Raw genomic sequence first — 13,725 nt, 5'->3', positions numbered from 1 at the left:
TTGTAGTTGCATTTTTGGAGAAGTGCAAATCTGCAATAACGACAACTGTAAAATGTAGTTTCTATATGAAAAACAGACCTAGAGTCTAGGCTCAGGTCACTGCTGGGTGTTCTGACCGCGAGGAACAGAGCTGCGGTGGAACGAGGCTGGGGTTATTAGCGCTCTCTGCACGAGGGAGACCCCCACTGCGGGCGCCTCAGCAGGAAGGCGTTTAGGAAGGACTCATTTAACGGATCTGGGCTTGGTCATTTCAAGAAGGGTTCCAAGAATCACAGGTTTACTCGGGATTGGGTGCTTTCAGAACACATAGCAATTCTACAAATGAGCATCTTCTTGCTGGTCTGGGACGCAGGAGGAAAAGTGACCTAAAGCTAATTGGCAAAGCAGGTGTCAGTCGCGTAAACCAGGAGGGGGGCAGTCGAGGGTTCTGTCTTTCGTGGTTTGCACACTGTAGATTTTTTTAATTTTTTTCCATAATTTATTATATTCAGAACATTGTGCAATCACCACCACTATTTCTTTCTTTTGGGTTTTTTGTTTTGTTTTGTTTTGTTTTTGAGAAAGAGAAGGCACAAGTGAGCAAGGGGCACAGAGAGAGAGAGAGAGAGAGAGAGGGAGAGGGAGAGGGAGAGGGAGAGAGAAAGAGAGATACAGGGCTCGTGCTCATCCAATGCGGGGCTCAAACTCACAAACTGTGAGATCATGACCTGACCTGAAGTCCGATGCTTAACCGACTGAGCCACCTGGGTGCCCCCACAGTATTTTTGTTTCTATTATCCAACGTGATTACAGCGACCTTATTTTTGCCTTGCTCTGTCACGGCCAGAGATGGCTGTGCCAATAACAGTGTCGAATAAAACTATTTGTGTGCAATACAGGACGCCATCGCCTAGCTGTCCGGGTCAAGTCAGCCTCCAGATGATGACTGTCAGGGGGTGCTTCTTCTTTCTCATTATGAACAGAATCTTCATGCAGTTGTGCAGCGGGAGATACAGAAGTTATTAGCGATGCAGGATGGTTTCTGGCTGTATAGAACTGTCCTCCGCTTTGCAAGCACGTGGCGTTCCTAGACTCCATACATTGAAATGTCACCCAGCAGGGGCGCCTGGATGGCTCAGCGAAGTTAAGCGTCCGAATCTTGGTTTCAACTCAGGTCATGATCTCACGGTTCCTGAGTCCAAGCTCCGCACTGGGCTCTGCGCTGACAATGCACAGCCTGCTTGGGATTCTCTCTCTTGCTCTCTCTCTGCCCCTCCCCCACTCACTCTGTCTCTCAAAGTAAGTAACATTTAAAAATAATTTAAGTTATCACCCAGCAAAGTGACCAGTCATTGTGTTAACCAACCCCTCCCCACCCAAGCTACAAAAACACCCTCCCCAACGAGAACCACTGCTCTGAATATTCTAAATCCGACCCAGATCACATTGAACTAAGGATGCATAATGAAGAGTCCATCAGACTACACCCTCACAGAGCTATCTTACCAAGCTGTACTTCGTGGCTTTGCATCAAAAGTTGGCTAAAAAAGCTTCCAGATCAGAGGCTATTTCCTTACTGTAGAAACGGTGCTACACACATTAGGCGCCAACAGCTGGTGTCCTCTATGGAAAGCTGCACGTGAGAATAACCAGTCAGCACTGACACTTGCTACCTAATGTCCCTGTCTCCTTTTTCCCCGCTAATAAGATCCCACTTGTATCCAAGGCAGCAACGTGCCTACCTAAGGACCTGCTTTTCCAGACTCCCGGACACCCGAGAGGCACCATCTTGTCCAATGAGAGGTAAGGAGGTTTGCTGTAACTTCTGAAAAAGCTCTTGCTTTTCTGATGAAAGGGCACAGAGGCTACTGGAGCCTCTAATCTTCCTCAAAAACAGATGAGTCACCTTCAGCTGTGATAGTCATCTTGTGACCCTGAGGCGATGCGCCCGGGGACAAAAGACCAGGCTCTCCAGGGAACTGATTAGTAACCTCATCAAACACCAGCAACTGCCCCCTGCCACACTTCCTCTGTGGAAAAACAGACTTTTTTTTTTTTTGGTCTAAGCCAATATTATTCAGAGGATTTTCCGTTACTTGCGATTGGACAAATTATTAATAGAGGCAATTAACAGTTAAGCCAGATATCTGATGGAATATAAGAGAAGTTTATGCTAAGCCTTTCATATAGTAACTAATTGGACAAAAACGGTGCTTGAACTATGTGGGGGGGGGAAGCGTTTAAGTTTTATCTTCTGCTTCCTTTTTTTTCCTTTTTTTTGTTTTGTTTTGTTTTGTTATGTAGGCTTCATACCCAGCGCAGAGCCCAACGCAGAGCCCAAACCCACGACCCCAAGATCGAGACCCGATCAGAGACCAAGAGTCGGACACTCAATCAACCGAGCCACCCAGGGGCCCCAAATCTTCATATCTTATAGCAGGAAGTCAACGTTGAAAAGCCAAGGAAACACTGTAAGAATATGATTTAGAGGTATGGCAGTAAATACCCCCACATTTAAAAACAGAAGCAGATGAAGATATTTGCTTCTGGGGAGCAGAATTGAGATTGGGTAAGAGTGCTGTTTTTCTTTGCAGCCTCTGCAATACTTGAGTTTTTGATTCGAGTGCTTTTATTTTCCTTTTTTTTTAATATATGTTTATTTATTTTTGAGAGAAAGAGAGAGAGAGACAGAGCACAAGCAGGAGAGGGGCAGGAAAAGAAGACACAGAATCTGAAACAGGCTCCAGGCTCTGAGCTGTCAGCACAGGCTCGAACCCACAGACTGCAAGATCACGACCTGATTGGACTTTTAACCAACTGAGCCACCCAGGTGCCCCATCGAGTGCTTTTTTTTTAAGATTAATTAGTTGTAGTTAAAAGTTATAGATTACTTTTTTCTTGGCACTCAGTTATAATTTCTTCAGGAAATTATAGGCTTCCTCCTCTCTTACTAAGAACAATATAAAGGTTTTAAGGAGTGCTTCCTGCTTCTCATGTGAACTAGGTATTATTTTGATGGTATTTTTAATAGAAAAGTAAACAACGTACAATTTTAGAATGTGCTGTTCAAAACCAGCAACAACTGTTGGCTCAGTCAATACAGCATCTGACTCTTGATCTCGAGGTCGTGAGTTCAAGTCCCGTGTTGGGTGTAGAGATCACTTAAAAAAAAAACTAAAAAAAAAAAAAAAAAACCAGCAAGACTAAGTTTGGAAATCACCACACTGTGGCAAAAATTGGCATAGCCGAATTAGACCTGCAAATGTATCGTTTGGTTTCACAGGTGTTTTCTTTCTTCCTTTTAAATTTAATTTATAAGCATGAAAATATCAGGGGCACCTGGGTGGCTCAGTGGGTTAAGCGTCTGACTCTTGGTTTCGAACTCATCACAGTTCATGGACTGGAGCTCCGCGTCGGGCTCTGTGCTGACAGCTCAGGGCCTGGAGCCTGCTTCGGATTCTGTCTCTCTCTCTCTCTCTCTCTCTGCCCCTCACAGTCTCTCTCTCTCAAAAATAAACATTAAAAAAATTTGTAAGCTTTAAAAGATCAGATTTCACATAAACATCTAGACTTTCCATTTCTCTTGAAAAACTCAGAAACAGAACAACAGAGGGACCACCTTCCTGAGTGGCAACAAACGGCTAGAAGTGAGAGGCTTCTGGTCCCTTGAGATGGTGTGTAGACGCTCCCAGTTGGCACTTTCTTCCTGGTAGACTTCACTTGTCTGGTCCCACCTGCACTAAGGGACAAGGAATCCAATTTCTTTACTCACAAAAGGAACCGTCGGGGCAATGGAAAGATTACTGCATTAGGACTTAAAGTTTCAGAAGCGTGACTTATATAGAAGTCAGAGTAGGCTATGAAGTCATGTTCAAATTAACCAGGCTCTTAACACACCAGAAGTTTAGGGGCGCCTGGGTGGCTCAGTCGGTTGAACTTTTGACTTGGGCTCAGGTCATGATCTCGTGGTTCGTGAGTTCGAGCCTTACATCATCGGCTCTGTGCTGTCAGCATAGAGCCCGCTTCAGATCGTCTGTGCCCCTCTTCCCCCCTGCCACTCCCCTGCTTGCACTCTCCAAAAGAAATAAACATTAAGAAAAAAAAAGTTTCTTTCCCACTTGGGCTGTAGATGTCACAGGCACGGGTAGGGGGTCCTGCTCCACAAGTCACCCCATGACCCAGGCCAGCGGAGGGGCCACCATCTTGGATGCCGCTGGTTGCCACCAAAGGGGAAGAACGATCAGAGACTGTCACGTTTGGCCTTCCTCACCCAGAAACGCCACTGGCCACCGCCACTCACGTTTCACGGCCACTAGTCACGTGGGCTCAATTAATTAAGGGGGCTGAGAAAGGCAGAGCCGACCAGAGCATCCGGTGAGCGTCACCATCTCTAGCACACGCAGCCTTCAGTGCAGCTCAGTCTCGGTTATGCATTTGAAACCCGAGGTGATCGACGGGTCCTCCCTCCCTCTCCGAGGTTATGGGGCGACTCAGACGAGATCACACCCCCAGGAACCGTGATGGGCTCTAAATGGGCTATAGATTGAAAAGGATCGCAGCAGCCACGCGGTGGCGGAACGGACGTGCTATGGTCCCTACACACACACGCCCTCACCCACGCGTGCCCTCGCCTACACACGCGCGCCCTCGCCTACACACGCGCGCCCTCGCCTACGCATTTCGGGGGGGGTCAAAGAATAGAACCCTGGGGGCTGTCAGACGCAAGGTGGCTTTCATTTTTTTTTTATTTTTCTTAAATGTTTTATTTCTAGGAGAGAGAGAGAGAGACAGCGTGAGCAGGGAAGGGTCAGAGAGAGGAGATACAGACTCTGAAATAGGCTCCAGGCTCTGAGCTGGCAGTCAGCACAGAGCCCGACGCGGGGCTCAAACCCACGAACCGCGAGATCATGACCTAAGCGAAAGTCAGACGCTTAACCGACTAAGCCACCCAGGCGCCCCAAGGCGGCTTTCAGTTTAAAGGCAGCACCGCCAGTTCACGCGTACCAAGGCGGACCCAGGGAAGAGGAGGCCACGCTCGCCACCCTCAGTCCCCACAGAGTGAACGGTCAACCCGAGGACGTGACTCAGGCAGGTGCGGGCAGGTGTCACTTCCCGGACACGCCGCACAGTCTCTCCCAGACCCCACCGTCGTGCTTATAATGTAATCTCGACGATCCTCTCGTCAAGCGTGGGCCCATGTCACCCTTCCCCTGAACTCAGGGGGACCCCGGGCGGCTGCTTCGACCTCCAGAGGGCGGCACGGGTGACTGCTGGGTGGGTTCTCACACTCGTCATTAAGAACACGCGCTTCTCTTGCTGTCGAGGGAACCCACCCCCCCAAGGGTCCGCCTGCCTGGTCCTGAAGCCCAAACAGGCCTACGCAGAGACCACACCATGCACAGAGGTCACAAACGCAGGTGCTCCGACAACCCGGCAGAGGCCCCAGCGGCCAGTCCCCCTCCAGGCTCGTGGCTGAAGACACCCCCCACCAGCGTGTGAAGACGGGCCTCCAGATCTTCACGGCTGGGCCCCAGACCCCGCAGAGCAGAGCAGGCTGCGTCCAAGTCCCTGCCCTGTTAGCGGGTGCACGCACAGCCAGAGGGCCGTTTTCACCATCACGAAATTTCCACGCAGCAGCAGCGTCTGGGGCAGCTGACCTGTAACCGGAGCTGAATTACCACGCAGAGAAAGGCGCAAATGTGTGTTTACTGAATTATTACATCTCAAATGCTATACTTACAGAGACAATTATGGGGGGTGCTGAAAATACACTGGACTGACCAGAATTCAGGGAGGCCACAGAAAAGTCAGAACGGTAATACTTAAACACGAGAAGAGTCTGTTTCTCAGTTAAGAATTCAGATAGGCGGTTCCGGGCTGCAAGCTCCGTCAGGGAGAATGCAGACAATCTCTCTCTACCCTATTTCTGTTACTCATGAAAAGAGGCTTCCGCCCCACAGCCCAACATGGCTGCTCAAGTTCCTTCCATTACATCTACACTTCGGCCAGCAGGAAGGACAGAAGGGGATGGGATGGGTAGGCCCCTCTTTTAAGAATATTTCCTAGAAGTGCATCCATTGGCCAGAATACGGTCTCATGGCCAAGCCAAGATGCAGCTAGAAAATCTGAGAACCCCGCTGCCATGTCTCCGCTAATAGGTGGGAAACCTGTGGCAAGGAGAGATGGACACTGGGAGATAAAGTGGTAGGTTCTGCCACATGGAGAATTCCACAATTCAATTTGTATTTGGCTTGGGATTACAGGTTCAAATAATAACACAGCTACCTCAAGAACCACACCAACGCAGCCCCTGTTAAGACTCCCTCCTCTAGAGATGTAAGTTAGAGCCTTCAGATGAAGGAAATGCGTATCTTTCTGCAGCATCAACTTTCCTCACCAGGTGACTATAGACACAATGGCAAATAAGCACTTAAGAAATTAATGATTTCTTGGGGCGCCTGGGTGGCTCAGTTGGTTGAGTGCCCAACATGGGCTCAGGTCATGATCTCATGGTTCACGACTTCCAGCCCTGCGTCGGGCTCTGTGCTGACAGCTCAGAGCCTGGAGCCTGCCTCAGATTTGGTCTCTCCCTCTCTCTATGCCCCTCCCCCACCCGCACTCTCTCATTCTCTCTCAAAACTAAATAAACATTTAAAACAATTTTTAAAAAAATAATGATTCCTAAGAAAGCAGAAAACATTTAGAGACAAATATTTCCCGTAAAAACCATCCTGTATCTTGGGGAGTCTTCCAGTCATCTGTTTCCTTGGACAAGTCACTCAATAGTCTAAAATTCCATTTTATCGGCTATAAATAGGTATCACACAGAAATGGTTCGTTGTGAGGATGAAAGGAGATTAAACGTGTCCAAGTGCTTTGTAAACAGTAGAGTTTTATACAAATATAAAGTCATGTACCTTCAAAGCTATCACTCCAACAAAGATACTTAATTAAACATCTTTTGAAAAATCTCAACAATGTATAAATACATTCACAAAATAATCTGCTGGTTAAAAGACTCCAACAAAGTTTACAGAACCTGCAACAGAATTTATAGACTCCTAAAACAGCTTGGAGATTGTTACATATATTGCTTTAAGAAATCCCATTACTACAAACCAAGATTTACAATGTCCCCATTATAGCAAGAAAAAAGAAAAAGATTCTTAAGATAAAATGTCTTCTGGGCACTTATTATGCCAAGTATTTCAATGATTATTCTCACTATGATATAAGAACAATACTCTTTTAGTGATAAAAGATAAGATTTCATTAGGCCAAGGACCACCGGGAAGTTCCAAAGTGAGATCTGACTAACCCTTCCAAAATATAAATACAGCAGCAGCAGCAATCTCTAGCGGAGCCCCGAAACATAAACTAGGGAAATTCCTTTTATATTCGTGGGGCCTTAACTACATGACTGTTACAGATAAAACTTAACAAAATTTACAAACTTGTTAACCACTGGCCCAAATTTGGTTTTTACCTGCCTGGGAGTCCTAAGATAAGAACTTTCATCACAAAGTATAGTTTAAGTTGGAAGATGAACAATTATTTCTAACTTCTACAGAAGCCAAAAGTGCTCACTCTCACCACGAAAGCAAGACTTTCTTCTGACGATAATCTATAGGACAAATATGCACACGTCTCGTGTTCTGATAGACTGAGAACATCTTCTATATTCTGTGGGTCGAAACCCAAAGGTCTCCGTTCATATGCACGTCAGACCCGGGCAGTGACTCAGGGCACATGGACATTACCTACGGAAACCGGGAACCGATCTGGACGACGTCTCTGGCAACGCCATCCTTTGGAGCCCCAAATGTGAGAGAGACAGTAAATAACTGAATGTGAAAACGACCTTTCCAATTTTTTAAAGCAAAGAGGTTAATAAACTAGAAAAACAAACCCAATATTCGTCTTTGCAACATGTAGTGAGTTCCAAAAGGCTCAGAGTCCAGAATCATCTCTTCGGCGTAAAGGCATAACAGAACACGAGAGTGGTCTCCCCTCTCTTCAGGAAGTCTGGTCATCACCGGTGTTCTGCCAAGAGAGAAAAGAAGCCCTTAATACAGAGAACAATTTTACTTAAAATACCAGACTTCAAAGCACTAGGAAAACATCCCATACTTGGAAGGGAGGCTGGTCGCTACACTGTCTTACCGTCCGTGGCCCAATTATGTCACAAATTATGGACATGGGGTGCCTGGGTGGCTCCATCAGTGAAGCGTCTGACTTCGGCCCAGGTCATGATCTCACGGTCCGTGAGTTCAAGCCCCACGTTGGGCTCTGCACTGACAGCTCAGAGCTCGGAACCCACTTCGGATTCTCTCTCTCCCTCTCCCCCTTCCCCACTTGCACTTATGTTTTTTAAGGATTCCATAAAAATGAAACTCTACAAGAATCAGAAGGGACTGCATGAGTCCCTGATCGCATCTGAATTACCCTCACATCCAGACACTGACCTGTCGTAACAACTGCTTTCCGAGATACGACGTGGCCATGCTGGTTAAATTCTTCCTGCTGCCCACTTTGCACCGGATGTAACCGTACAGGTTGGCCCCTTGGAGCACCACGCCCATGATAACCACCGCCTGGGAAGGAAAATCATCAGTGGCTACTGGCCTGAAGCTGACCGACCTTTCTCTGTGCCATGAATGAAACAAGGCGACTGTCACAGGAAAGAGAAGGAAAAAGGAAGCTCGCGGGTGAGGCTAATGCCAATGAGACTCCTTCGCTTCGCAGAACAGGCTTATTCACTACGAGCTGTGCACAGGCTCCAGGTCATCCCCCCGAAAAGTAATTCTGAAACACATATACTATATACCAGGCCCCAGGCCGGCCCCTGGGGATGCGGTGAAGGGATCATTCTCTCTCTAGTATTTTCCTTGGGTCTGTGAATAAATAAATGAGATTCAGGGGCGCCTGGGTGGCTCAGTCGGTTAAGCGTCCGACTTCAGCTCAGGTCATGATCTTACGGTTCGTGGGTTTGAGCCCCGAGTCAGGCTCTGTGCTGACTGCCAGCTCAGAGCCTGGAGCCTGTTTTGGATTCTGTGTCTTCCTCTCTCTCTGACCCTCCCCTGCTCATGCTGTCTCTCTCTCTCTCTCAGAAATAAATAAAACATTAAAATAAATAAATAAATAAATAAAAAATAAATGAGATTCAGAGGAGACTCAACTGCTAATTATTCCTTTAAGAATTATGGAATTATTCCTTTAAGAATTATGAAAGAATGAGGGGCGCCTGGGTGGCTCAGTCAGTTAAGTGTCCGACTTCGGCTCAGGTCATGATCTCATGGTTCTCACAGTTAGTGGGTTCGAGCCCCGCTTTGGGCTCTGTGCTGACAGCCAGCTCAGAGCCTGGAGCCTATTTCGGATTCTGTGTCTCCCTCTCTCTCTGACCCTCCCTTGCTCACGCTGTCTCTCTCTCTCTCTCTCAGAAATAAATAAAAAAACATTAAAAAATTTTTTTAAAAAAAGAGAATTATGAAAGAATGAGGGGCGCCTGGGTGGCTCAGGCAATTGAGCGTCCGATGCCTGGTTTCAGCCCAGGTCATGATCTCACGGATGGTGGGATCGAGCCCTGTGTCAGGCTCTCTCTCCCTCTCTTTCTGCCTCTCCCCTGCTCACGCTCTCCCTCTCACTCTCTCAAAATAAGTAAACTTAAAAAAAAAAGAATTATCAAAAAATGATCATGGGAGAGGTCAAGTTCAATAAACCGAGCGGCAGAGGGGAACCTCAGCCCTCTGCTACTGTGTGTGTTGACAACTGGCTTCTGGGAGAGCAACGCAGGGCCCCAGGCAACAATCCACAGACATCTGCCTCCTGTGATGAGCAGGGTTCAGGGGGGCCTCTAGGGGGAGATGTGCTTTGGCACGGATGTTTCTTCCTGGGGCCACATCCGGGGACCTACAGGTGACCCCACTAAGATCACTAAGGACAGAATACGAATCTCAAGCCTATTCTTTCAATGTTAGGGGAGAAAAGTTGATTAGGACAGTGTGGGGCGGTCCATGGTTAACCACCCGAGAACGGGGGGCGGCCAAGTTTTTCTGCAAAGGCCAGATAACAAAATATTTTAGGCTCTGCAGGCCACGGGATCTCTGGGGCACTCAACTGTGCCGTTTTGGCCCCAAGGCAGCCACAGGCGGTATGTAAACAAACAGGCAAGGCTACATTCCCACAAAAATTTACAGAAACAGGTGTTGGGCTGGATTCGGCTTACAGGCCGCGGTCTGCCAATCCCTGCTCTAGAATAAACAACTCATCAACCCATCTGCTATGACAAGGATTCCCCGCGAAACGCTGATGGCTGTAAAACACAACACGGCTAAACAGAGCATCTCCCTCCAATCCAGACAGACTCCGCTTAACCCTTAACAAGCTGTACAGCTGACTTTCAGGAGGTGAAAGGATCTGAATGTGTAATTAAGGAGCAGGTTCCTATTCCTAATAAAAGTGGAGTTGTACTTGCTGTTTTAAACTTGTGTTTCAGGGAAATAAGCACATTAGGATTAGACAAGGTTGCTGCTTACATAAGTAAACACAAAACTGTATTTTCATTTAAAGAGGTCTCTTCTGGCTCCTCCTATTTCTGAAATGGGGGCACTCCTATACACACCCACATGCCTGGGACCATGTGAATTCACAGACTAAGCATGGGTCCTGCAACAAATTTTAAAATGTATTTATTTATAAGTTTGAGAAGTCTGGGTGGCTCAGTTAGTTGAGCGTCCAATTTCAGCTCAGGTCATAATCTCAGAACCCACATCGGGCTCTGTGCTGACAGCTCAGAGCCTGGAGCCTGCTTTGGATTCTGTGTCTCCCTCCCTCTCTGCCCCTCCCTGCTCACACTCTCTTTCTCTCTCTCAAAAATAAATGAACAGTAAAAATAAACTTTTTTTTAAATAAATTAAAACAAGCAGATGTCTGGTTTAAGACGGTATCGTGAAGCCAGACATCAAGATCTCTCTACCACTAATACATAATAGGTTTTTAAACCTCACAGGTTTGGGGCACCTGGGTGGCTCTGTCCGTTGAGCATCTGACTCTTACCTCGCCTGGGGTCGTGATCTCACGGTTTGAGGGACTGAACTGCATTGACAATACGGCGCCTGCTTGGGAAGCTCTCTCCCCCTCTCTCTCTGCCCCTCCCCTGCTCAAGCTCATGCTCGCTCGTTCTCTCTCTCAAAATTAAAAAATAAACTTAAAAAAACACATAGGTTTAAAAAAAAAAAAAGGCAAACAAGCTGGTACTAATAAACGCTACAGAAAAAGGGCTCATGGTTGGAGAAAGGGCCAGCTTGGTTCTGCTCCATCCAACTCTCAACTCTCCAGAGAAGCTCTAAGGGAAATGTCACTGAGGGTCGCCACCCCCAACAGCTTGGAGGGAGAAATCCAAAGGACACAGACAGCCCTGAGGAAAAAAATGCAGAAATAGTCAAGACTCCCACCCAATCCCCACGACACAGGCAAGAAACTCCAGCAGGCTGCAGTGAGCTACCTCCCAGGAAGGAGGAGGGAGAGGAGGAGGGGAGGGGGAGAGGAAGCACACAAGGACCAGCGATCATCCAGCCCATGTTCTCAGGGGGGCGGGGGTAGGAAGACGTTCCAGGAGAGCCTGGGTGACTGGGTGACACACCCTCACCACCCCATGGTCGAAACCTAGGATCCCAGACCACCTTCTGTTTTTTGGGGTTGTTGTTTTTTTTAACTTTTTAATGTTTTATTTATTTTTGAGACAGAGACAGCGTGAGCAGGGGAGGGTCAGAGAGAGAGGGAGACACAGAATCCGAAGCAGGCTCCAGGCTCTGAGCTGTTAGCACAGAGTCCAACACGGGGCTCGAACCCACAAATTGTGAGATCATGACCTGAGCCAAAGTCAGACACTCAACTGACTGAGCCACCCAGGTGCCCTCCAGACCACCTTCTGCAGAACCTTTCTCACCTGTGTTTTAGGAGGTGGAAATGGTGCTAGAAAAAGATGGGGCTGACTGTCCGGGAGGGAGGCTAAGGCTCCAGACCCTCCCAAACCATCTAAAGCCAGAGGGTGGCACCAGCATGGAGCACACGCCCATCCAGGGGAAGCAACCGCACTATGGAAGAGATGAAGAGACAAAGAGTCGAGGTAGCCAGAGGCCGGGCCGCGCCCTCCTCCTCACACCTACACTCAGGCCCCGCCAAAGAGGGTTCACGCTGTAGCTCAAGGCAGAGCCCAGAAATCCCAGATGCCACTGGGAGGTGGTCAAGGAGAACTCACCTGCTCTGACCCAACATCAAGACGAGGTCTAGACAGAGCTGCCACTGTGAGCATGAGCAAAATGCAGAGGGAAAAGGGAAAGGCATCCATGTGAGACTATTAAAAAAAATTTTTTAAAAAAAGGAGGAAGAAGAAGAAAAGAAGAAAGCAAGAAAGAAATACAACATTTAAAACACAGGTGAAGAAATGATTCTGGGGGCACCCTGGGTGACTCAGTCGGTTAAGCACCCAACTTCGGCTCAGGTCACGATCTCACTGCTTAAGAGTTCAAACCCCACGTCCGGCTCTGTGCTATCAGTGTGGAGCCTGCTTCAGATCCTCTGCCCCCTTCTCTCTCTCCCCCTCCCCTACTCACACTCACACAAAAATAAACATTTAGGGCACCTGGGCAGCTCAGTCAGTTAAGGGTCTGACTTTAGCTCAGGCTGTGATCTCAGTTTATGAGTTCAGGCCCTGCCATGGGCTCTGGGCTGACAGCTCAGAGCCTGGAGCCTGCTTCTGACAGAGTCTAGAGACTGCTTCTGATTCTGTGTCTCCCCCTCTCTCTCTGCCCCTCCCGTACTCACACTCTATCTCTCTCAGAAATAAACAAACGTTAAAAAAAATTTTTTTAAAGAAACATTTAAAAAATAGAAAAACAGTAGAGAAGAGGGGCGCCTGGGTGGCTTAGTCGGTTAAGCATCCGACTTTCGCTTAGGTCATGATCTCGCGGTTTGTGGGTTTGAGCCCCACGTCGGGCTCTGTGCTAACTGCCAGCTCAGAGCCTGGAGCTTGTTTCAGTCTGTGACTCCCTCTCTCTCTGACCCTCCCCTGCTCAAGCTGTCTCTCTCTCTCTCCTAGCAATAAATAAAACATTTAAAAAAAAAAAGAAAAGAAAAGAAAAACAGTAGAGAAGAACAGATAAAAATGACCGAACATAGAGATAAGTGGTCCTCCAAATCAGAGAAGTAAAAAAAAAACTGAACATAAATAAATTTAAAGACTTGATACAAGACAACTGTCCTGATTCAAAGCAAAAACTGTGCCTACATATTAGGGGAGCACACAGTTTCCAGAAAAATCAACGTAGAAAGATAAACACAAAGACACTCTGGATATATTCTAAAACTTCGAGAATAAAAAAAAAAATTTGTCATCCAGGGAGAAAAATGATCCACTCACTTACATGGAGGTTAAGTAAACCTGGCCTTGGATTTCTCTGCAATATTCAATATAAGAAAATGATAATGTAGGGACGCCTGGGTGGCTCAGGTGTTAAGCATCTGACTTCCGCTCAGGTTAGGATCTCACAGCTCGTGAGTTTGAGTCCCCCATCGGATGAGCACGAGTTCCCCTTCAGGTGAGCCGTGCTTCACTCTCCCCACTCCCTCTCTCAAAAAGAGGAAGGAAAGGGAAGGAAAGGGAAGGAAAGGGAAGGAAAGGGAAGGAAAGGGAAGGAAGGAAGGAAGGAAGGAAGGAAGGAAGGAAGGAAGGAAGGAAGGAAGGAA

The 13,725-nt window shown here is 47.5% G+C and overlaps 1 protein-coding gene across 2 annotated transcripts in view; it reads right to left on the bottom strand.

Annotated features, from left to right (window-relative positions):
• Nucleotides 1-6,851: 6,851 nt before the first annotated feature.
• Nucleotides 6,852-13,725, bottom strand: part of LOC120228775 (Golgi apparatus membrane protein TVP23 homolog B) — a 22,526-nt gene continuing 15,652 nt past the window's right edge. For both annotated transcript variants that reach the window (XM_039227367.1, XM_039227368.1), the window contains 2 exons: nucleotides 8,445-8,573; nucleotides 6,852-8,022 (listed from right to left, as the gene is read on the bottom strand). In XM_039227367.1, coding sequence (XP_039083298.1) covers nucleotides 7,996-8,022; nucleotides 8,445-8,573 — 156 coding nt within the window. In that variant the 3' untranslated portion in view covers nucleotides 6,852-7,995. The remainder of the gene's footprint in view (nucleotides 8,023-8,444; nucleotides 8,574-13,725) is intronic.

This window comes from Hyaena hyaena, unplaced genomic scaffold, assembly GCF_003009895.1.
Source record: "Hyaena hyaena isolate Hyena2069 unplaced genomic scaffold, ASM300989v1 scaffold_27, whole genome shotgun sequence".
NCBI classification, from domain to species: domain Eukaryota; kingdom Metazoa; phylum Chordata; class Mammalia; order Carnivora; family Hyaenidae; genus Hyaena; species Hyaena hyaena.
The sequence above is the reverse complement of the archived record's forward strand: the minus strand, read 5'-3'. Positions and strand labels throughout refer to the sequence as shown.